Source organism: Neolamprologus brichardi, chromosome 16 (genome assembly GCF_056152115.1).
Source record: "Neolamprologus brichardi isolate AB-2024 chromosome 16, ASM5615211v1, whole genome shotgun sequence".
NCBI classification, from domain to species: Eukaryota; Metazoa; Chordata; class Actinopteri; order Cichliformes; family Cichlidae; genus Neolamprologus; species Neolamprologus brichardi.
The window spans coordinates 20675773-20700606 of NC_142119.1; the positions used below are offsets into that span (position 1 = coordinate 20675773).

Consider the following 24834-nt stretch of genomic DNA (forward strand, 5'->3'; position numbering starts at 1 on the left):
TCTCCCAATCCTCTGCTGTATCATCCATGTGCTCTCTGGCAAACTTCAGACGGGCCTGGACATGCACTGGCTTCAGCAGCGGAACACGTCTGGCACTGCGGGATTTGATTCCCTGCCGTTGTAGTGTGTTACTGATGGTGACCTTTGTTACTTTGGTCCCAGCTCTCTGCAGGTCATTCACCAGGTCCCCCCATGTGGTTCTGGGATCTTTGCTCACCGTTCTCATGATCATTTTGACCCCACGGGATGAGATCTTGCGTGGAGCCCCAGTTCGAGGGAGATTATCAGTGGTCTTGTATGTCTTCCATTTTCTGATGATTGCTCCCACAGTTGATTTTTTCACACCAAGCTGCTTGCCTATTGTAGATTCACTCTTCCCAGTCTGGTGCAGGTCTACAATTCTTTTCCTGGTGTCCTTCGAAAGCTCTTTGGTCTTGGCCATGGCGGAGTTTGGAGTCTGACTGGTTGAGGCTGTGGACAGGTGTCTTTTATACAGATGATGAGGTCAAACAGGTGCCATTCATACAGGTAACGAGTGGGGGACAGAAAAGCTTCTTACAGAAGACGTTACAGGTCTGTGAGAGCCAGGGATTTTCCTTGTTTGAGGTGACCAAATACTTATTTTCCACCCTGATTTACGAATAAATTCTTTACAAATCCTACCATGTGAATTCATGGATTTTTTTTTCACATTCTGTCTCTCACAGTTGAAGTGTACCTCTGGTGCAAATTACTGACCTCTGTCATCATTTTAAGTGGGGGAACTTGCACAATCGGTGGCTGACTAAATACTTTTTTGCCCCACTGTAGACCTGAATATGGTTTTCCGTTCTCTTGTTTTGGAGCCTTTAAGTTACTGCACTGTTTTGGATTTTAAATATGAGCCTAATAAACGGTTCCCCTTCTAGGTCCCTAGATTTTGACAAGTACACATGATGAGCGTACATGATCTTAAACATACACACATAAGATCTGGCATAAGATTATGACCGATTACAGGTGAAGTAAACAGCACTAATTATCTCATCATCGTCTGTTAGTGGGTGGAATATATGTTAGGAAGCAGGTGAACATTTTGTCCTCAAAGTTGACGTCTGAGAAGGAGGGAAAAGGGGCAATCGTAAGGACTGATCAGTTTGGTGAGCGCCAAATTGTGATGGCTAGCTGACTGGGTCAGAGCATCTCCAAAACTGCAGCTCTTGTGTGATGTTCCTGGCCGACAGTAGCCAGTACCTCCTAAAAGTGGTCCACAGAAGGAACAATGGTGAACCAGTGACAGGGTCATAGGCTGCAAAGGCCCACCGATGGATGTGGGAAGCGAAGGCGGGCCTGTTTGGTCCAATCCAATAGAGAAAGTGCTGTAGCTCAGGTTACTGAAAAGGTTAATACTGCTTCTAATTAAAAAGTCAGAATACACAATGCATCACAGTTTGTTGCGTATGAGGCTGCACAGCCACAGAACAGCCAGGTGGTCCATGCTGACCCCTGATCACCACTGAAAGCAACGACAATGAGCATGTGAACATCAGAACTGGACCACGGAGCAGGTTTTCTTTATGTGCGTCGCTTACCTGGGGAACACCTGGCACCAAGATGCATTATGGGAAGAAGGCAAGCTGGTGGGGGCAGTGTGATGCTTTGGGCAATGTACGACTTGGAAACCAAGGATTCTGTCGTCCATGTGGATGTTACTTTGACAAATACCACCTACCTAACCATTGTTGCAGAACATGTACACCCTTTCATTGAAACTGTATTCACTGATGGCTGTGGCCTCTTTCAGCAGGATAATGTACCCTGCCAGAGAGCAAATACTGTTCAGGAACGGTTTGAGGTGCTGACTTGACATTCAAAGTTCGCCAGATCTCAACCCAATCAAACATCTGTGGGAAGGAAATGTGCTGTACAAACATGTCTGATCCGTGGAAGCCCCACCGCACAACTTAGAAGACTTAAACGATCTGTTGTTAACTTCCTGGTGCAAGATGCCATAGCAAACCTTCCGGTGGTGTCTAACTGAATACATATCTTAAAGGTTTAGGGCAGTAGTAGCAAAAGAAAACACAATATTAGGCAGATGTTCATGTTATGTGTGTATGCGTGTTTAATGTTTCCTAAGTAAATATATTTCCAAAGATGCTATTTGAAATTCTCAACAGATGTCCATTAATTGTTATGTGTAATAATGAGAATATAGTCTCTGGTCAGGTGAGACCAAAATTGAACTCTTTAGATTCCAGAATACACACACCATGTTTGGAGGCCAAAAGGTGCTGCATATCACCCCTAAAACACCATTCCAACAGTGAGTTTAGAGGTGGGTACATAATGGTGTGGGGGTTTATTTCAACATACGGCACTGGCACGCTTCATATGACCGAAGGAAGGATGAATGCGAAAATGTGGCAAGGAACTCCTAATAAAAAACTGCTGCCACCTACCAGGATGATGAAGATGAAACCAGGGTGCACGTTTCAGCAAGCCAATGACCCCAATTGTCATTTCTGATTATTACACATAACTTAATTTCAAATCTAAATCTACGGTTTGATTTCTTTGCATGTGTGGACTGGATTGGTTGTTGACCAACATCTGGTGATTACCTTTAGAAACACATTTATTAGAAAAATTGATTATGTGTTCAACAATTATTTGAACCACTCTACACATTAAAATAATGCACATGAACAAAACTTTGGTAATACCAAAAGATGAGAAGTAACAATCATTGTGCCAAAGTCTTTGGAAATCAGAGTAAAACATGTTTTGTAGGAATTAAAAAAAAAAAAATAGCAGGAAAGCAAATCTTCAGTATTTGAAGAGTTTGCAGTTTTAGAAAAATATATGAGTTCTTAAGAACCCAAACAAAAATGTGTTTGAAACTGACGGATGGATTCACACATCACATTTAACAATATATCCGCTATCATCACTATTTCTGGCTTTTTTTCCTCTCGGGGCAAATATAAGATAAAAGCATGTCTATCATTTGCTTGACGATAGGTGGAGGAGGATGGAGGGCATGAGGTAAATGGTGAGCTAAAGTCATTTGCCAGGCATCCACCACCAGAACGTTCAGCCCCTTGAACATGGTCCTGAGCACCTGATCGAGCTGCTGGGAGTACCAGTCGCTGTTGTAAAGGCTCACCTCTTGATCCAGGGCTTGAAGATTGGCTGAGCGGATCACTATTAGCGTCCCTGGTGCTCGGTCTATAAGTCTCACCAGTGCCTGTCGAATGTGCCGAAGACGCCGTATGTATATGTCCACAGGAAAGGTGCTGAAGTGGGACCAGATGCTGAGGACCACAACCACGTTGGGGCCCCCAGAGAGGCCGTCAAGCTCATTCGAAACATACCGCAACTCGCTGGACATGACGGTAGAGAAGCGGATTGGAGGGCCGTGGCAGCGGTACTTCAAGAGAATATTATGTGTGCTGTCCACTGCCATGAGCGGCCCAACCTTTTTGGGATTGTATAGGTTGAACTCCTTTAATTCTGGATGAGATGAAATAAATGAAAGTTACAGTGGGTAGTATAAGTGTCTATAAAATGAAATAAAAGGACAAAACCGCTCACCTGGTACAAAACCAATGAGATACTCAAACCACTGTCTCACAGTAGAGTCTCCGTACATGTTGATCACCTTGTTCTTCAAACACTGTACAGCTGCTGATGGTTTGTTGAACTGACGCATTGTAAATCCATCTAATGGCCTCCAGGAGTCCATGTAGTAATATCCAGATGTTTCTAGCTGAATATGTTCTGGTTTAGTTGTGCTGTTTTCTTCCTCCACTTTATCTGAGAGAAAGTAAAGAATGCTGAAGACAAAATTCATTTTTAGATCACAGCAGGAGCTACAAATGTTCCTCTCCCACTGTACCGTACCTTTCTGTGGCAGCACGTTGATTTTATCAGGTCCTGAAGCGTGTATGTAAACTTTGAGATTTACGCCACTAGGACAGGAAAAGATGGAAAAAAATGAATGTTACAAAATAATGTTACATTTCCTACTAATATCTTGGTTGAGTTGCTAAGGCATAAACTCATCTTTAAAAGTCAGATAACAACTGAGTGCTGTTTTAGCTATTTTCGCATGTATTTCGCATTATCTGAGATATACCAGAGAACTGTTATCAGATCAACAAGATTTTAGCTGCTAATGATGTCACCAGGGGGGAGGTAATGGTGCGCATTTCCACAGTATTAAGGCCTTATTTTTAAACAGCTGACACTAATGTGTTGCTCATCTTACACACAATGTGTGCAGGATGGGAAGAAAATAATCTATACTGCAGATGGTTTTATTTTAATGGTTTCTGACTGCAGACACTCATTGTTTGTGGGGTTTTTATGAATTAAGAAAAATAGGAAATCTCACCACACTTATCCTTTAACAGTAGATACAGTAAAGCATCCAAATCCTACAAAGCATACAAACCTTTTGAATAACAGCGCTTCCTTGTTGGTGATGAGGTTTTTCAAGTAGCCTCCCTTGGCATGGTTGATTCTGGTGTCACAGCTGAGCACCTTGGGCTTGTAGCAGTACCAGGGCTCGCCTGTGTGAAGGTCTGTGTAGTTGCAAAGAGGCTGATGGTTGGTAGGCAAGCACAGGTTGCACACAGTAGTTTCTGACAAAAGGCCTAAACGGAACACGCTCTTAAAAAACACCCGATCGGCCCGTTCCTCCCTGAGTCGTCGCAGCACAGCAACGGCCTCGCTGGAGTGCACCAACATGACTTCAACCTGTGCAGAGCCCACCCACAGGAGTGGGAACAGAGCAGAATAAAATCCATTCTTGTGGTCAACCACCTGCCCAACCACGGCCGCTCCAAGCTCTGGAGAGTGCAGCCTGGCCAGAAGGAAATCCCCGCCGTAGCGTTTAGGACGACCCTGGAAGTCGTGCATCTGGATGAGGGCCTCTAGCTGATCGCCCACATGCCACTCTCTTCCTTCTTTAGTGGGAAGTATTGCGAACAGGCTGTGGACAGGGTCGCTCGTCTGCCTCAGGGTGGTTGGTCCAGAGTGAGGCGGAGGGCTGGGCCAGCTGATGAGTTCCAACAGGTACCGCTCCTCAAGTTCATCCTCAGGGGAGGGTTTCTGGCCCACATGGGTACAGTAGGTATGGTTGTGATAGAAAGGAGACACACTGAGGGATGAATGGATCCTGCTCTGCAGTTGGTAGAAAGATGAAATCGCTTGGCAGTTCCAGTTCTGAAAAGAAGAAGGGTAACTGAATGAATTTTAGAGGATACCACACTATGGGTTGTAGAATATTGCAGGAATAATTCAAGAGGAACTGCACAGATGCAAAGATAAAGATCACTGGTTAGAAGAAGTCCTACTCAGCCTGTGAAAACAGTTTGATGCGGACAGGACTGAGAATAACAAAGCTGAAGGTTGCTCATAGGCAAATAATTTCCACATACTCAATATTACATTTTGGGAAACGTAAGATCGGGTATGATTGGAGCTCTTTACGACCCTTACAAAGGACTAAAATACAAAATATCTTAACTTTTGCTGCCATTAAATGGACTTGCCAACTTCTAATAACCACGCTTCAATCCTCTTAATCCATGAACCAAGCAGCAACATGAAAAATTAAGCCATTAGTGCCAAAAATCTAAGTTCCTCCATCCCCACAGACTCCCAGAGCAAAATGACCAACAAGTGAAAGTTGCAATTGCATTCATGTGTTTTGTTTGTTTGTTTGTTTTTTATGTTCACACATATGGATTTTGTTAAAGCTTAAAGATTTGACCCCTACTAATTAAAGTCCACACATTTGACTGCTCAGCTGAGTTTGTACTACTGGTTTCCCCTTCTGGCAAAAGACAAGGCCTACTGTATGTTGCAGCTAGTCCACGAATTCCAATAAGAAGTGTGTGAATTTCCGGTATTTTATTACTCTTGGCACTAATTAGCAGGAATGTGTGTCTGTGCAATCCAGCTGTGGTTTATGTATGCAGCTTGCTAAACTTAGCTGATAACAGATCATTCAGGGTGACCTGAATGCTTCTTATAGAGATTGAAAATGTGAACTCATTCAGGGGTAAAACCGCAAAGAATTCTGGGAACTCGTGGCAAGAGGTACTAGCGCACGCAGGCTTTCAATTGAAATCAGTTACACAGCGATAAAAAGAAACACAAAAAATGGCAAGAAGCTGTTGAATTATTAACTGCAATAGCCGGTCGCATGACAGCCACGGGAAGCCGACGGGTAAAGAGATCGGTTGTTATCGGATTATGTCACTGAAGAGAAATTGTTTAAGCCATGTTTCCGAAGTAACAAAGAGGCGATAGATGGCCTGGATTGCAGCCATTCAAAGACCAAATATAACGTCCCAGAACACTCCAGCTCACATGTTAGTCTGCTCCAAGCATTCCCACAAAGGTCAGTGTTTTGTAGTAGATAAAACGTCATTTTTCATAACATAATTGGTGATATAGGTTACAAGCAAGTCTGGCGCTGAACAGAAATAGTCGCGCTATGCTCCTTTGTTTATTGTGCATAAATAGTGAATTGTCCTGACACAATATTGCGTTTCGCTTCATTTATTACCATGGTACATTGACAAAAACATATACTTTTATTCACCGGGTAAAACAGTTGTTTTGTATCACTAATTGCGCAGTACGATTACAGCATACAATATTATTGTCACTGCTACATTTCTGTAATGCCTACCAGAAATTATTTCGACTACTAATTAATTACCGTTGAGCTCAAAGGTCCTATTAATAAACGGTTAACGAATGTGTATTTATGAAGACGATTTGTGAGACTGGTAAACTTATGATACGTACAATGGTCTTTCGTTCTACACGGTGCATTTCAAGGTCCTGTACCCATCCGTCGATAAACTGTACCTGGGCTTGTTGCAGTGACCTGAAGTTACTAAACTTCATGAGTGTATGCACTCACTCCAACAACCGTATGATTATAAATATGAGCGTGGTGAAAGTTGGGCAGCATGCTAAGGTATTTTGTCCACTCTGTGTGCTCATAAGGGTCTGGCCCTTTCACTCCTTTGATTTTTTCCTCGTATCTTTTCTTTGACTTTTCATCAAGTCTGTCTTTGTATGGACCGGCATTGTTCTCCTTCGTTTTGTACATAACTTTTTTGGGGGCAAAGAAAAAGCAAGAATTTATTGGAATGAACGTGTTTTGCGGTGCTGCAAATGCTTGCGTTTGATGCGGTACTTGGATTGTTTTGCCACGAGTTCCCGGCATGCAATGCGCGAAAGTCACATGGTCTGTCAATCTCTATAAGGGATTATATCCAAACTTTTAAGAGTGCAGCTCTGTTTCCTTCAGTAACTCAGGAAGGTCCCTTGTGGTTCAAAAAAGATCACAGAAACAAAAAGTGACAGGCCACAGAGTTGCAAAGCAGGGTCAAAGCGTGCTGACCCAGATAAAAGTCACCAGAGCACTGCAGACTCAAGCACAAAAACTGTGCCCCACAACCATTATGGTATTATGGCAGCTCCTTAATGCATACCCGGTCCACTATTTTTGTCCATATACTCCGTTTTAGGAGTTCCCGACTTATTTCTGCAATAATATGAAAACAATGGAAAATTTGCCTGCTATGTGTATAAATCAAAAAATCTTTTGAGACTTTTCATAACTGTCAAAAATGAAAAGAAAAAGCATGAGTTAAAGCCCACAGGTAGTTTCACTTCTCTCCTCACCTCTACTGTGTGGATGTTCCGCAGCAGGAAGATGATGCCAGACAGTGTGAGGAAGAGGAAAATCGGGGTATATTTGGACAGATTATGGCACATGGTGACCCTCTTCTAAATCCCATGATCACACTCTGCTGTCACCAGGACGACATAATGTCATTCCAACCTGCTGTCAACGAGAAGGACATTTTATATATATGTGTGTGTGACAGATGTTCTGTTCTTCATTATGCAGTTAACCATCTTCTCTGTGTGTCATACAGAAGTAAACAAAAATATAAGAATTCCTTTTTCAAAACAGCATGAAAAAAGCATTTGTCCCCTTCCTGATTTCTTTTTTTGTGGCATATTTGTCACACTTACATGTTTTAGATCGGAAAAAAATGTAATATTAGACAAAGATATCAGTCTTGCGACTGACTGGTGACCTGCACAGGATGTGTCCTGCCTCTCACCCTATGACAGCTGGGATATCCTCCAGTCCTCCTTGACCCTGATAAGGATAAGCTGAAGAGAAAGGATGCATGGATGGACAAAGATACCTCGAATAAATGCAAAATGCACAAAAGTATTAAGGGACAAAAGCTATTCAAACCTACCTGGCCCTATGTAATATTGTAATAACTGGCAGTGAGTCTTTCACTGTGGAGGAATTTTGGTCCACTCTTGTTAAACTTTAGCTTCAGGGTTGAACTGAAGGCTCGACATTCACTTTCAGGATGTTCTGGTAGAAAGCAAAATTCCATCTGTGAAGGCATGTCATCCAGATCCAGAAGAAACAAAGCAACCCCAGACCATCACACAACTAGCATTACCATGTTTGACTGCTGGCAGTGTTGGGGAGTAACAGAATACATGTACCGGCGTTACGTATTTAAAATACAAAATATGAGTAACTGTATTCCGTTACAGTTACCGTTTAAAGAGGTGGTATTCAGAATACGGTTACTTTGTTAAAATAAAGGGATTACACGGCGTTCTTTTCCTGTTTCATATGTTAGGCTATGCCCACTCTATTTTTGGTAACTCCACGCCGGTGGAAACCCAAACAAAACACGCATTACGAGGCTCTTTGTCTCAATCTCGCGGCCCATGTCACCTCTGCTTGCGGCCCGCATGATGACGTGAAGAAATATTTTTTAAAAATGTTGTTCAAAAAATTATTTAATATGACGGCAATAGGCAGAGCGTTACAGGCATAGCCCTAAAGAATGTGGCCTTATGTAGCCCAGTTGTAAGTGAGCTATTAATAAGACTCGACTGTACACTGTGTTCGTGTTTTACTCCGAAACAATAAGTTCTGTTGAAGCAGCCTTTCAACGCCTCTCCCTGTCTCTTGCTAGCAAAGCTGACCCACACAACAAAGTAAAGCTATTTTACGACTCCGACACGAATCCGACGTATTAGCCAGAGGTCCCTTTACCACGGTTCGGAGCCGTGGAACAGTTTTCTATACAAGATCGCTGCAAAAAGTGCAGCCTTACCTAATGTCCATCCTACTGTTACTCATCTAGTTGGTATTCGTATGGCGAGTAACCTTCAGTAATAGTAATAAATCACAGAGCAAAAGCACATTCATGTAGTTGCAAAAAGTTTGATAATATGTTAAGTAATCCAAAGTATTCAGAATACGTTACTCAATGAGAGTACATTACAAAATACATTTTGGGGCATGTATACTGTAATCTGTAGTGGAATACATTTTAAAAGTAACCTTCCTAACACTGACTGCTGGTATGATGTTCTTTTTATGAAATGCTATAGTTTTTCACTGTGGTTTCCCGAGTCTCAAAGCCTTAGAAGTGGTTTTGTAATCCTTTTCATACTGACAGGTGGCAGTGAATTTGTTTCTCTTCTGTAATCCAGTATCGTTAATTCATGGCACGATGTCCTGCTTTTTGAGATCTTTTAGACTACCTATCTTTATCAGACACCTTCTACTTTCGTGACTTCTGGTTTCAACAGTTCTTGCAGTGTTCCCTGTACAGCACTGTAACAAAGTCTCCAAAAGTTGATTCTGTTCATCTGAACGTAGCTTTTTGTGGGAGAAACGTTTCGTCACTCATCCAAGTGACTTCTTCAGTTTCAGCTGACTGCAGGTTTCCCCAAATCTTATAAACAGTGCATTTGCATAATGACTGAAACCAGCCCACTGAAGGAACAATGGGCTGGGAGGTCAGGTCCTTAATCATAATTATGCAGATTCTCATGACCATTGATCAACAACCACTGATCAAAGACCACTGATCAATGGCCATGAGTACCATTCACAGAGAGTTGGGGAATGGCTGCAATCACAGCATTGTAAGATGGCGAAAGATGTAACACTGTAACACTGTAACAAAGTCAAACCAGGATGCATGTGTGGGAATAAAGAAAAATATTTTACTGCTACATATAGCTTTCATCATTATCATTGCATTAAAACTTCTATTACAGGTGCGGCTATAACCATTTTATACACACATTGCAGATGTGCTCATGAAGAGTTGATGCTCAGTCTATTTAAGGGTTTTAAGCTTCGTTTGGCACGATGTCGCGACGATCCATGGTGTAAGTGACTTGGAGCAACAGAAGGTTAAAAAGGCATAATGCTTACAAATACAAATGATTTAAAGATAGGCCTGGAATTCATTTAGCTTCTAACTGCATTTGAGTTTGCCTAGTAACAGGTGACAGAAGAAGAGAAGAAGAGTGTGAGCCCACAGGAACCATCTGGAGGGTGAAACAAATTGCCATGTATGGAAGAATGTGATAGAAAAAGGAACTTCTCTGTCTGTTTTTTAGCTTTTTAATTGACCATTTACTATAACTGATGCATGTCATATTCTTGTTAACGCATGAAGGGGCGGAAGTCTGATGAATTAAAAGCAGTCTGAAGTGTATTTTTGGGTGAAGATCTATGCTGATGTGTTGCAGTGTACATCTTCCCACGCGTGTGTTCAATAAAATCAATGTTTGACTGCACTCTTCTGGGCCAGTGTTGGTTTGTTCTTATCCTCAATATTTAGAATTCGGGACACATGCTTAATGCATGCTCAATCATCCAGGTAAGTAAATCCCTCAAAGTTGATTCTGTTCATCCGAATGTAGCTTTTATCAGTGGGATAAACATTTCGTCACTTATCCAAGTGACTTCTTCAGTCTCAGCTGACTGGAGGTTTCCCCAATCTTATAAACAGTACATTTGCACAATGACTGAAACTAGCAACACTGAAGGAACAATGGGCTGGGAGGTCAGTTCCTTGATCATTAGTATGCAAATTCCCATGACCATTGATCAACAACCACTGATCAATGGTCATGAGTACTATTCCCAGGGGGTTCAGGAATGGCTGCAATCACAGCATTGTAAGATGGTGAAATTAAACCAGGAAATCAAACCGACAAAGTGTATCAAGAAACCAGCAACTCTAGAAAGGAAGTCCTTCAAAAAGAGACCTTTAGAGTCTATCAAAACTAGAAACACAACCAAAATACTACAGTAAAACTAAAGCTCGTTATATTATAGTAACATAAATACCACCAACATGAAAAAATACAAGACCAAAAAATAACAACTAACAACAAAAAAACCCACGAAGTAGAAACTTCAACATCTAACTAAAATAACTGCTGCTAACTTCAACAGTTAGCAGCAGTCAGAATTTGGCGTAATAATATGGCTGCCATGGCAGAAGTGAGGCCAACTGACAGCGAAAGTCAGACCACGTGATGTTCGCGCATGCATGCCGGGAACTCGTGGCAAAACAATCCAAGTACCGCATCAAACGCAAGCATTTGCAGCACCGCAAAACGTTCATTCTTCGGTTCCAATAAATTCTTGCTTTTTCTTTGCCCCCAAAAAGGTATGTACAAAACGAAGGAGAACAATGCCGGTCCGTACAAAGACAGACTTGATGAAAAGTCAAAGAAAAGATACGAGGAAAAAATCAAAGGAGTTAAAGGGTTAGACCCTTACAGCACACAGAGGGACAAAATACGTTAGCGTGCTGCCCAACTTTCACCACGCTCATATTTATAATTATACGGTTCTTGGAGTGAGTGCATACACTCATGAAGTTTAGTAACTTCAGGTCACTGCAACAAGCCCAGGTACAGTTTATCGACGGATGGGTACAGGACCTTGAAATGCACCGTGTAGAACGAAAGACCATCGTACGTATCATAAGTTTACCAGTCTCACAAATCGTCTTTATAAATACACATACGTTAACCGTTTATTAATAGGACCTTTGAGCTCAACGGTAATTAATTAGTGTGTTGATAGGAGTTATGTGGGTTAGTTCAGCTTCACCACTAGGGGGCTGTCTAAACCAAATTGTGATATATACTGTGTCGTAGAAGCAGCGGCAGGTTATGTTTACATGCATGGATGTGAGCCACGTTAAGCTTGCTCACTACTACTGATGTTTTATTAAAAACACGACAATTAGTAGTCGAAATAATTTCTGGTACGCATCACAGAAATGTAGCAGTGACAATAATGTTGTATGCTGTAATCGTACTGGGCAATTAGTGATACAAAAAAACTGTTTTACCCTGTGAATAAAAATATATGTTTTTGTCAATGTACCATGGTAATAGCAGAAGCGAAACGCAATATTGTGTCAGGACAATTCACTATTTGTGCACAATAAACAAAGGAGAATAGCGCGACTATTTCTGTTCTGTGTTTCTTTTTATCGCTGTGTAACTGATTTCAATTGAAAGCCTGCGTGCGCTAGTACCTCTTGCCACGAGTTCCCAGAATTCTTTGCGGTTTTACCCCTGAATGAGTTCACATTTTCAATCTCTATAGAAAAGCTGTGTGTGTGTATCTCACGCACGTATCTGAATATGTACACATGGCTAAAGTAGAGCTTTTTCCAACATGGCCTGCTTTTGTTATTCTTTAACATAAACATAGATTTTAAAAAATGGATGCTAATCTGTTGACAGAACAATAGCTGTGAATTAGTCCACATCAAGGTTATTGCTCTTTTTAACCTAAAAAAAATATACAACCCACATTTCTGCGCTGACATGAGCACTTCTAGCAGATAAAGCGTCCTGTCTCTCTGCAGTAATAGTCAGTGATAATGATTAGCGGCTCTTATTCTGGGTTAGGATGAAGCTCATCTCCATCTTGTATGAGATGGAAATTTCTGTTTATATTATTCCTATTATTCAGCAGCTTTTGTCACACGAACCGCTGCGACGACGCCAACAAAGACACCGCAGATTTTCAGAACATCATCTTTTGTTTGCTCATTTGTGCGCGCCGTACTTACACGTTACAGAGCCACACCATGTCCGATCCCTGAAGCAGGATGAGGAGGATGGTAGCAGAAGAGCAATGTGGTCTTTAAGATAAGGCGATTTCCACTGGTCATCGCTCGCGAGAGGGGAGGAGGATAGTATGTCCACGGTGGGTTGAGCTGTTACAGCGAATGCGCTTTCTGGCGTAACCCCACAGAGAACCAGGCTGGAATCGAACAGGTCACCTTACGCTTGGCAAAAAAATAAATAAATAAAATCAATTAACCAGCACACCATCATGATGAGGGTGGGAAAAAAGAAATTGCAGCAGATTGGGTGACGGAGTGGGTGCTACTGCGTCCCCAGGTGGCCACTCGGTATACTTCAGCTGTTCCTTTGTAACAGCAACAATAACAGTGATACAAAGAGAAGAAGAAGAGTAAGAAAAGTAGTTTTTGTGACGCAGAAAAAAAATCAGCACTTCCTGTGTGTCATGGTTCTGGTTCTTTGACTCAGTGTTTTGTGTTTTTTGGACTTTTGAATCGTAATTCATTGTTGTTTTGATTTTGAGAAGTGGGCTTGGTTTCTAGATTCTGTTTATTGTGTTTCATTGTCCCCGTTGTATCATTTGAGCCCACGAGTTCAGCCCTCCTTGGGGTTATTTACTTCATGTTCCCTCGATGTTGTCTCTGTGTTTCATGTTTTGTTTATTTTTATTCACTCTCTCACTGTGCTACACACAATGTGTCCTGACATCCTGCCCAGTGACCCAGCTTTCAAAGTAATTAGCAGTCAGTCCACGGATTTCAAAGGATGTGAGTGTGAAAACTGGACCACGGAACAATAGAAGAAGGTGGCCTGGTCTGATGAATCGTGGATGGCTGGGTGTCACTTGCCTGGGAACATGTCAAGCTTGCAGAGGTAGTGTGATGCTTTGGGTCGTGTCCTGCTGGGAAACCTTGGTTCCTGACATCCATGTGCATGTTACTTTGACATCACCTACCTAAGTGTGGTAACAAACAATGCACATCCTTTTATAGAAAATATATACCTTGTTTGCTGTGGCCTCTTTCATCAGGATACTCTACCCTGCTACAAAGCAATAATGGTTCAGGAGTGGTTTGATGAGCACAACAATGAGTTTAAGGTGCTGACTTGGCCTACATATTTCCCAAAGCTCAATCCAATCAAACATCTGTGGGATTTGCTGGGAAAACAAGTCAGATCCACAGAGGACACACCTTGCATCTTACAAGACTTAAAGGATCTGTTGCTAACATTTCAGTGCCGGATACTCAAGCACACCGGCCAGGGTCTGGTGGATAGACCCAGGGTCAGGGCTATTTTGGCAACGCAATATTGGGCAGTTGGTCGTAATATTATGTTTGATCAGTGTAGTAAAAACTAGAGGCTAAATTACAGAGGCAAGGAAGAGAGCATTTGGACATGTGCAGAGGAGAGAGAGTGGAAATATTTGGACAAAGGATGCTGAATGCAGAGCTACCAAGGAGGAAGATAAGACAAGGATCACAGATAATGTTTGTGGATGTAGTGAAGGAGGACATGCATAGGGTCGGTGTGACAGAGGAAGATACTGGAGATATAGCACATTTGAGTACATTGATCAAAAAGGTAGCACTTTTCAAATAATGGAAAACTGACTTTATGCTCAAAAATATTTTCAATCTTATTTTCCAAGTAAAATCTGTTACGAGTTCATTACTTTTAAAGGCCACAGACATTCAGAAATGTATAGGCTGCTGTGTTCTACTAATTCTGATTTATAAGTCAAAGTAAGATGGATCGTGTCCTGGCATAATGATGGCTGCAGTGTGGTGGAGCTATGTGGGATAATGAAACTGAAAGTAACACACAGTGTGCTATTTTAGCAAACTTTATTTTTACTTTGGTTAGTTTTTTGTCAATGTGGCATGTATGAAATTTTCATTGTATAACTTTGTTGTTTATTGTACACTATACTGTTTTAATTCTTTATCCAGCTGCTGTAGCACAAAAATTCCCTTGAGACCAATAAAGTATCTATTTATCTGTATTTGCATTATAGCTATGAGGTATAACAGATTATTTTAATGAACTGGAATTAGTGTAAATTAATTTACACTGATTTATTGAACATCTAAGAAATAATCACACAGCAACGAGAATAACTTTAAATAAGACATTATAAAAATGAAAAGTAGATAGAAATTAGAAAATTATAACTACATATTTATTTACATTTTTCACAAGATAGGGATACGTGACATTTTTCTGTTGATTATGAGTTAATGCTGACCTACAGTCAATACAAAGCAGGCCAGCCATCCACACTGGTTGGAACAACAGAGATATATAGTAAAGCATATGTGTCGTTACAAGTGCATTTCTTTAACACAGCAACTTCTACTTTTCCAAACAGTAGAAGTAACAGGTCACAACATGTCTGTCTTAGTAGGCAGAGGTAGTAACCTCTCCTTTGACTTTACTGATACCTTCTTAAGTTACATCACATTCAGTGTCTTTACACAGAGAGGAAAATGTTCATTAATAAAAGAACGGATCAAAGTGTTGGAGTATAAAAAAGCACTAGAGCTACATTCAGAGTACTGTACTTGTTTCAATCTGGTTTTAGAGCTAAGTCCACTGTTTTCTGGGTTATTAATCAAGATGACTGCAGAGAAAGATCTGTCTCTAAGCTTATGCTCAGTGTTAATTTACACACGCTCAGTCAGTGGTTCTATACAGTTTTCTAACAGGTGAGGACTCTCAGGTAGAGCCAGGAGCTGATTCTGCTGCCTTCCCCATGGGGGAGCTAGTCTGTGCCGCCTTGCTGGGTGATGCCGGTGAGGACGGCTGTGGCGTTTCTGTTCTATCGCTAACTGCCTCCTCTGCCTCCTCCCTCTGCTGTACAGAGGACAGATATTGCTCCAGCAGGCTGCAGTCTGCACTGTCCGCTCCATCACTGCCATTAGCGAGGCCACTACAAATGGGGCTTAGCGCTCGCACTGTTTTCAGAGAGTCTGCTGTCCCACTGCTCAGGAAGCTGTCCTCTTGCGCCACCTGCTGGTCGCAAGTCAACTGGAAGCCAGAGTCTGGGAAGGAGACATCTGTGCTGGGTGGGTTGGTGGTACTGGAAGCAACGGGTGGGGTGGCCTTGCAAAGTCCAGGAGATGAGATCTGAGCAGGGGTGGCGGCTTGCGTAACGACTGCAAGCTGCTGCTCCACAGACTGCTTCCACTGCTGCATAGCCTGGAACTACACACAAATCACACAAAACGTAAACTATGAATTTATGTACAGATTTCTTGAAACAATATTATACATATCTTACAATGTTAAACAGAAACTACCTCTTTCCATAGAAACTTCAAAGCTTCCTCCTGAACGAGCCTTTGGAGCCTCTCCTCATCATACTGCTTCTGCACACTGCAAACAAACCAGATTCACTGTCACTGATTAACACCTATGCATTGCAGAAAGAGTATCACCAGTGCTGCTTGTCGGTCACTTACTGATCCAACTTCTCAGACAGGAAGAGGATGTGTTCCTGCATCCTGCGTAGGCGGATTTCACTGCGCACCTCTCTGGCCATGGGGTGACAGCACCGCGTGTAATGCCCTTTCCACCAGGACTGTATTTTAATTGCAGCTCTGTCTGCTTCTGTCACACTTGATTTACTCTCAACTTCTTCCTGCTTCTGAGCTTCTTTCACTTCAGCTTTAACAAAATCACTATCTAGGTCATTCTGTAGAGTGGTAACTCTGACTCCTAGCAATCCACTAGATGTTGAATCTGTAGCAGAAATAACTTCTTCTCCTTCAAGCGTCTTTCTCTCGTGCTGCTCTACTGTGGGTGGATGCTGTGGATTGTTGGCGTTTTGCTTTTTGGACTGCGCTGGGTGCTTTGGTGCCAGGGAATCTGGCTCGAATGTCTCTGTCTCGTCCTCGCTGTCAGAGTGGGTCGATCGTGGCTCCAGATCAGATGTGAAGGGGATGAAGGTGGACTCTGAGGAAAGCATGCTACTGTTGAGTTTGTCCTCACCTGTCTGCACATCCTCCAAATAAATTTGTTCCTCGCTGAGCCTTGGGCGACATACTATGGGCAGTGACGGATTGGAAGAGTCAGAGCTCACCCAGGTGTTAAACCGAACAACTGGCTCTACAGGAGAGCAGACAAGTCAACGATTAGTACTACAACCTAATTCAAATACATGATTCTCACTGGTCTTGGACCAGGGTGCCAGGCAGGCAGCCCTCTTACCTGTCTGCGGGACTGATGGAACAGCTGGTCCAGGTACCGTGATATTCTTCAACTCTCTGGCTCCCCCTTGTGGAACTCTATGTGACGGACTATGACTCTCCACATCAAGCTGAGTTGGTCGAGGAGGACTGCGACAGCCTCCCCGGGTCTCCTCCAGCAGTTGTCTCTGATGAAACCTGAGACAGTTATGGAGGATTAAGAATGATGTGTGCTACCATGACCAAGAAGTGGATACTGGGTAATGATTTTTTTTCCCTTGAAGTTTATCTATATTAAGATTTCAACCTCTGTTTACTGAGAATCTTCTCCAATTTGGCATCCTCAGCTGTCTCCAGGGCAGGTGATGCCGTCACAGGGCAGACAGTGGCCAGGTACTGAACCAGTTGAATGTGCTGCCCTGGTCGATATGAGCGACCTTTGCCCTGACTGTAGAGCCACTCGGCTTTCAGACTGTAAATTCAACAATAACACACAGCAATAAAGAAAAAAAAAAAAGACACTCAGGCATTCTGATAATGCTTTTGTACTGACGATATTAAGCACGAGAATATACACACCCCTCTTTCTGTGTCACTACATAGCCATCCAGGACCTTCAGGCTCAGGCACCAACTCGTGACATATGGCCGATAGTCGAAACCAGGCAGAGATGGGGTCGCCATAACACAAGGGTTGCTCATGATGGACAGCTGCTCCAGCTCATGAAGTGGCGCCAGGTATGACATCTGGAGTAATCAGTTTATAGTCAGTCATAGTAATATTAGGTAATTTTAATATAACCAGTGTGACTGTATTATTAAATAAGGGAGAACATAATTACTTCATTAAGATCCCTAATCTCGTTTTCTGCCAGGGAGAGAATAGATAATTGGGCAGGAAGGTGAGCGGGGACAGTTCGAAGTGTTGTGATGCTGTTTCCGTGAAGTAACAGAGTCTGCAACATTGACAGAAAATGATGCCGTCAAGAAAATCAACAATACCATTAATATAGGGCTAGTCTGAGCATATATTCAGAGGTCTCAGCACACTGACCTTTAGTGCCACCAATTTGGTCAGATCACCAATGGCAGATATGTTATTGTCAGACAGATCCAAGTGTTGAAGAGAGACACAGTTGTTAAGTTGCTCAATGACCTGTGTGAAAGATTGTACAGTGGATTAAAAATTTGTCATTACACATGGACTGAATTTGCTGTCAGTAAATGACAGGATCTGTGTAAAGGATGTTAAAATATCTCATGTCCTCACCTTAATATTGTTGCCAGAGAGGTTGAGCCACTTTAGGTGAAGCAGATCTCTCAGCCCCTCAATGTAGCCGATACTGTTATTGGGAAGATTTAGGACTCTCAACTCTGTCAGCCGAGACACACCCATCATTCTCACCAGACGATTACTGGCTACAGACAGCTAAAAAAGGAAAAGAAAGAAAAGACATCAAATCATGAACTGGTGTGTGGTATCTGGACTCTAATGGCTGGGGAGATTATGTAGAAAATTTTAAACTAAAGGGTTTGTTACCTGCTGAAGGCCTGGATTCCTTTCTAGGTGGTCCAGCTTTATGATGTTGTTCCCGTCCAGGATGAGAGTGTGAGTGTCTTCTGAGCAGGTGAAACTGGGCTCCAACTTCTGCATACCTCGGGCCGAAAGATCCACCACAGGTCCTGGCAGGATAAAGAAATTCAGCAGACTTAAAAGCACAATGTGGGTCTTAATTTTCCATAAAGATATCTTGTGAAATCAGTCATGCGCACATTAAGTATATCTCATAAGTCAACAGCATTAGGTTTATCTTGAACATGAACCTTTTTCCCAAATCACCCAACTTTTGGTCAGTTTTTATAGGCTACCCCTCTTGTACTCTACTAGAGGGTGGTGACGGGTTAATTATGGGTTACCCAGACTACTATAATAGCTTATGAATGGGTATAGAACTGTAATAATTAGCAATTTACCATGCAAAAAAATAAAATAAAAATCTTAGTTACAGTTTCTGGCAAGTCCCCTGAATTAGTTTACATAATCTTCTATTGATCACTGTCATTTGAAGGCTAAGAAGGTCAAGAAACAATCAAGCCTTTGCCCAGTGTGCCTGTCTGTCAACACCTGCAGAACCTATATTTGTCCCAGACAACCTGGTTTCATGTTTAAGGTTTCGGAAAACTTTGCTAAAACGTAATTTACAAATATGCCAGAAAAGGACTGACGCGTGATGTTTTAATGCTCGTGTAAGGTGAACTAGCTAACGACGGCACTCTGTAGTGTTCTCCCGTTAACCTCCGCCGGTGAGAAACATCTTCCTATGGGCTACCTTTCAAAGGAATATTAATATGTTTGACTAAAATAGATGTCCGACTACTTACCAGCATTTCTATCAAACTGTAAATCTGATACACCCATCCTATCGACCCAGACCACAGCTAGCGTTAGCTGTAGTAGGAAAGACAAGAAGCGTCTGTGTGTTGTCAAACTGCGTAATCGAGGGGCTCTGGGATTTGTAGTTCATAAAGGATGTCTCGCCCCTTGCAACGTTGCGTCTATGGAAGTCGAAAAGACTACAATTATCCTACAGCGCGCTAATGTTGCTGAAACGCGCCAGCCAGATTTAAGCAAAGAATAAAGAAGGGAAACATTAACGTTAATAGAAAAAATGCGTCTGAAGTGACCATAGCTATCTCATATTTCATTTTAGAGTGTTTAATACACTGCTATTCTGTATTATTAAGCCAAGAGCAGCTAGCTGATTGCTTGCTAGGTAACCGTCTAAATGTGACGTCACCATTGTGCTGCGGTCAATGTATAAATTTGACTAATATATTTTTATAATAGAAAAAAATATATCGTATAGGTTCACTGATTTTAAAGCATTACTGAAACATTAACGGTCAAAATTTTTAAATTTGTTCACAAATATCAATCTCGTAGTCAGTAAATTCCGTTTCCGCATCCGTCATCTTTCTTTCCGGTTTTGTGCCCTCTCGTAGCCATCATGAAGTGAGTGTATGCAATGCTATCAAATACCATCTCAGTATTTAAATAAATACTTTAAGGATGATAAGTACATTAAAAGAAACTGTGTACGCTTCTCTTTCGCTGATGATCTGTATTTGTCGTTTTCAGGGTCGAGTTGTGCAGTTTCAGCGGGTATAAAATATACCCCGGCCATGGCCGCCGATACGCCAGGATAGACGGGAAGGTAACTAGCTGGCAAAGTCCGACACCGGTTTCTTCTTGCTCTGTCCCAAAACTATTTTATGAAGATCACTTTACCGGCTCAGCATTAAATATCCCCTGTGAATGTGCTATAAAATTTGTCTATTGTAAGACACACTCACTCACAACGGGCCCAATTGAGTCCTGTATAACCCGCTAATGTTAGCAGCTAAACGATAGCATTTTTAGGTTCAGCCACACGGGTGTATTTGACTGCTATAGTATTATGATAGATAACAGTCATAGAGACCTATAGGCTCTGTTGACTGGCACTTGTTCTAAAAAGGACCTACACGGGTTTTAGATAAAGTGTCATTTATTTGTGTAAGTACATCTAGAAGAAAACAAGATGCATAAGTATGTAGCTTCACTCAGAATGTGGCTCTGTCCTGAGCTGTTGCCTACTACTTATAATTAATGCAGTTAAATTTCGTTATGTATCAAGTTTATGATACTTGTGAACAGTTCCACAATGCAACGTGTGCTTAAGATGCAGTTTTGTCACATATGACAGACTGCTGTCAGCATCCAAAGTCAGTTTGTAGCTCAGGTGGATACACAGGGTGTAATTGTCGTCATTAAAGGCAGACATGAGTAACATTTGGTTATTTTATTTATTTCTTTTGTCTTTGTTAGGTGTTCCAGTTTTTGAACGCCAAGTGCGAGTCTGCCTTCCTGGCCAAGAGGAACCCCAGACAGATCAACTGGACTGTGCTGTACAGACGCAAGCACAAGAAGGGCCAGTCTGTAAGTACAATCCTGTATATGAGTTCATCATTTATATTTGTTTACAAGGAGACTGAAGTGTAGCTACTATTTTTCCATGGAAGACAGACTTTGTGGGTCCAGCAGTTAATTGCTGTGTTGATACTGGTCATTTGTGAAACAGATAAACTAATCTTAGCTATTAGATATAAAAGTAGATCGTCACATTTACTCAAGCTCCAATTTATACATCAGACTGGCTGCGGGTGGATGGTGTGCACGGTGTTGGTCCGTGTTACGTGTTGTTGCTCAACTGTGTTTTGCAGACTGAGCAGCAGCGCTCACTCCACACCTGCAGCCACAGAATATCTGGAGATCATAGTACTGGCCTTTGACGTCTTTGCAGACATATTATCATCGGTCAGCCTCCAAACTCTCCAACATGCTGACAGTTGCTACCTGTGGATGGATTGTGTGTAGTTCTGTTAAAGTAGTTCAAGGATTTGGTGTTAGCTTTGTGAAATTGAAAGGCAAACATAAGAAATGTGTTTTGTTTACAATATGCTGAGTTATTAAAACTGTTACTCCCCATTGCTGTAGCATGACAACGTATTTTACTCATTTATCTCAGGTTTTTAGATTTTCATGGTTACAGCTGTTGACTGTTACGGTTCTTATGGATGGCGATGCATCAGAAAACACGCAAAACCGACTTGTTGGATGGCTAGACACATGCTTTAATACTGATTTTGCCATGCCTTAGATGGCAGTTTGAGAAAATTGGTTAATAACTGTTCATTTATGACTGCAACCACCCCTTTGGAGGTGTAGACTAGAGTAAATATGTAGACACATTTCCTTTCAGATAGATTAGCCACTCATTTCTTTGTGATTAACAGGTTTGTCTTCTATTCTTCATGTGAACATGAAAAACCATTATTTTTTTAAGTAAATCAATGTATTGCATTTTTTTAACAGGAAGAGGTGGCAAAGAAGCGTACCCGCCGTGCAGTGAAATTCACGAGGGCCATCACTGGCGCCTCCCTGGCTGAGATCATGGCCAAGAGGAACCAGAAGCCTGAGGTCCGCAAGGCCCAGAGGGAGCAGGCCATCAGGTAAGAGGACAAAGTACCCTGTGTACCTCTCTTTTTTTTGTCTTTTTTTCTTTCTTTTTTTTAGTCTTGTGATCTTGAAGTTGATAAAATTGTGTCAGAGTATTATTCGGAATAAAGAAGGGTTGGATTAGAATCCAGTGTAGACGATATTGGCCGACTGGCCCAGAGGTTGCATTGGGCATTTTATTGGTTTCATATTTTTAAGAATGAGATTTAATTGTGTTAGTTTTCATTAAAAAAACTAGAATTTAATCAAACAGGAGAGTGTCTTTATGAAGGCATTGAGGGGGAAAAGGCTGACTGCAGGGACTTTTCATAGTAACACAGCAAGAAACAAATGATTTTCTTTGTTTCCCCCTGCAGACTTAGCTGATACACAAACGCAGCAGTCAAATATAATCTGAGTGAACATTAATCTGGGGCTTCTTCAGCATAATTAAAATAAAGTGAATTACAGGATGTTGCAGCACTTCCTGATTTAATTCTATTCTGCAGACTGAGCCCTCTCTGCTGCTACACTAGACACTGAAATTCCTGATATTCATTACTTCAGGATTAGTTTTATCATCAAAGAACACATCTAACATATAGTGTGATATAGAGTGATATTAGCAAAAGTCTCTGAATGTTTCTGGTCCTTTAAACACTCACAGAACAGTCAGAAAACCCCCAATATGAATTCCTGCATGAGAGAACAGCTGCACCTATGAACCTGAACCGATCACAAACATGCTGTATTTAAGTTTAATGTTATTAAACACAAGAAAATACTGATGCTGCCTGTCACTACCCGATCCGAAACGGAAACCTGATCGGTACCCCGCATGCGCAAAAGGTGTCTACTTCCGGTCGAAGCGTTTTACGATAGTTACGGGTCAGAGTATCTGTTAAGATGTCAAGAATAATAAGTATCTCTTAAAATGTTTCCAATAATGAAACATTTCAATATAATGTAGACAAAAACGAAAAATAAAAAGATAGTTACGGATCAGGACTCCCCGATCCTTACTGCGCATGTGCAAAGTCGAACCGTACAAATCGGGTCTACCTGATCCATACTGCGCATGTGCAGGGTTTTTCTTCTTCTTCTGTTCGTTTAATGGCAGTTTACTCCCCAGTGTACGAGGATACTGCCACCTGCTGACCAAGCGAATGAACCCTATTGTAAACTGAATTAGCGTCATTACAAACGTGTGTTAAATTTGATTTAGTGATAGTCGAGTGTGTTTATGCTTGTCTGTGCGGAGAGGATTGATTGGAATAGTGATGATGATGTCCGGTATCACTGTCAATTGTCAGTAAACACTTCATCTGGCTGATGAATCTTCACATGACATATTACAAAGTCTGTATTATTAACTCTGTAATTAGGCGCCATTCTTCTTATTTTACGGCGCTGTTGTTCAATTGGGGGACGCTCTCTGTTGAGGAGAAAAGCATAAATGTGTTTGTATACGGATTATCCATTGTTTAAATGTCCCGGTAGTCGAAAAGGAGGCAGAGCTGTTGAGAAATGCTAGGAGTTAACTGGGCACTAACCGTATCATTCAAATATATTGACTGTCGCAATGTTGGCAAAGAAAGGAAGTGACGTAACATTTGCGCATGTGGGGTACGGATCGGGTAGCGACACTGCCACCATCTTTAGATTGTTGTTTTTTAAAGTTGTTGGTATTCTAGTCCAAGAAAATGAGGAAGCCTTTAGAGTTCCAATATTTAATCATTGATTGGAAATATTCAGTAAAAACAGCTTCTGATCAGCCTGTCAGTGTAATCAGTCAGTGTAAATAATTACTACAGTGAACACTTTCATAGCACTTCAAGTTCACTTTGTTATTCCAGTCATAATAAAATACAATTATAAAGCATGTTTCTCACAGTGAGTGGCGCAAAAAGGGTTGAGGTCATGAGGAGCAACCAATGCTTAAGTTAAAAATAAAGTATTCAAATACATACATTAAAAAATTATATAAAGAAATAGTTGTTGTTTTTAATTATTTTGGTCACTTTGATTGGTTTGGACTAAATTTGGTTCTTTGTTCTCTCAGAGCTGCCAAGGAGGCCAAGAAGGCAAAGCAGGCTGCCAAGAAGCCAGCTGCAGCACCTGCAAAGGTAAGAGCTCTGTGTTGAAGTTATTCAATAAGATGTCAAAACAAGTTTTTAGTTTCCCACTGCTTGCTCTTCAGGCTTCACTCGATTATTCAGCAACTTAATTCAAAGTTTTTCTTTGTGCAAGAACTTAGTTGATTTTCTTCTCCTGTAGGCCGCTGCTAAGGCTGCACAGAAGCCCAAGATCGCCAAGCCCATGAAGGTCAGCGCACCTCGCGTCGGTGGAAAACGCTAAACCTGACTCGCTGTTTATGGTTGTGAATAAAAATTTTGGTTGACCAACATTTATGCTCTGATTTTCGTATTTATTTGACAACTTTACTGAAGCCCAGGCAGCCCAACGTTTATGTATTTAAATTTATTTTTGTGACAATGAGCCTCATTTCCAAGTTCCATGAATTACAGTATTTGAATATTTTGTTTCAACATGACGGAACCATCATAGTGTCGTGAACAAATTCTTTTGGTGTTGTGGCAGGAAGGAGATTCAGCATTAACTGGGTGAC

At 41.6% G+C, this 24834-nt stretch overlaps 3 protein-coding genes and 1 non-coding gene across 6 annotated transcripts; 2 read left to right on the plus strand and 2 right to left on the minus strand.

Moving 5' to 3' along the window:
- Nucleotides 1-2599: 2599 nt before the first annotated feature.
- nxpe3 (neurexophilin and PC-esterase domain family, member 3) lies at nucleotides 2600-13271 on the minus strand. Of its 3 annotated transcripts, XM_087829980.1 has the most exons (7): nucleotides 12963-13271; nucleotides 8145-8413; nucleotides 7696-7855; nucleotides 4439-5211; nucleotides 3886-3953; nucleotides 3577-3798; nucleotides 2600-3495 (listed from the first exon to the last, which is right to left on the minus strand). In XM_087829980.1, exons 3-7 carry the CDS (start codon nucleotides 7786-7788, stop codon nucleotides 2933-2935), a joined length of 1719 nt encoding a protein of 572 aa, XP_087686106.1. In that variant the 5' UTR covers nucleotides 7789-7855; nucleotides 8145-8413; nucleotides 12963-13271; the 3' UTR covers nucleotides 2600-2932. The 3 variants fall into 3 exon arrangements, with proteins under 3 accessions (XP_087686106.1, XP_006788354.1, XP_006788353.1); XM_006788291.3 differs by lacking the exon at nucleotides 8145-8413; XM_006788290.3 differs by lacking the exon at nucleotides 8145-8413 and having other exon boundaries at nucleotides 7696-7858.
- A 1867-nt stretch (nucleotides 13272-15138) lies between these two features.
- Nucleotides 15139-19945, minus strand: cep97 (centrosomal protein 97). The gene is made up of 11 exons (XM_006788292.2): nucleotides 19550-19945; nucleotides 18708-18850; nucleotides 18438-18596; nucleotides 18222-18323; nucleotides 18010-18123; nucleotides 17748-17914; nucleotides 17476-17640; nucleotides 17191-17366; nucleotides 16443-17088; nucleotides 16281-16356; nucleotides 15139-16185 (listed from the first exon to the last, which is right to left on the minus strand). The coding sequence occupies exons 1-11, from the start codon at nucleotides 19584-19586 to the stop codon at nucleotides 15697-15699; spliced, it is 2274 nt and encodes a 757-aa protein (XP_006788355.2). The 5' UTR covers nucleotides 19587-19945; the 3' UTR covers nucleotides 15139-15696.
- A 140-nt stretch (nucleotides 19946-20085) lies between these two features.
- On the plus strand, nucleotides 20086-24612 carry rpl24 (ribosomal protein L24). Its single transcript, XM_006788293.3, has 6 exons — nucleotides 20086-20180; nucleotides 20307-20382; nucleotides 21036-21146; nucleotides 22083-22219; nucleotides 24268-24331; nucleotides 24483-24612. Exons 1-6 carry the CDS (start codon nucleotides 20176-20178, stop codon nucleotides 24561-24563), a joined length of 474 nt encoding a protein of 157 aa, XP_006788356.1. The 5' UTR covers nucleotides 20086-20175; the 3' UTR covers nucleotides 24564-24612.
- On the plus strand, nucleotides 21370-21550 carry LOC118454041 (small nucleolar RNA SNORA23). Its single transcript, XR_004843566.1, has one exon. It is a non-coding gene; the product is annotated as a small nucleolar RNA SNORA23 (small nucleolar RNA).
- Nucleotides 24613-24834: the final 222 nt, after the last annotated feature.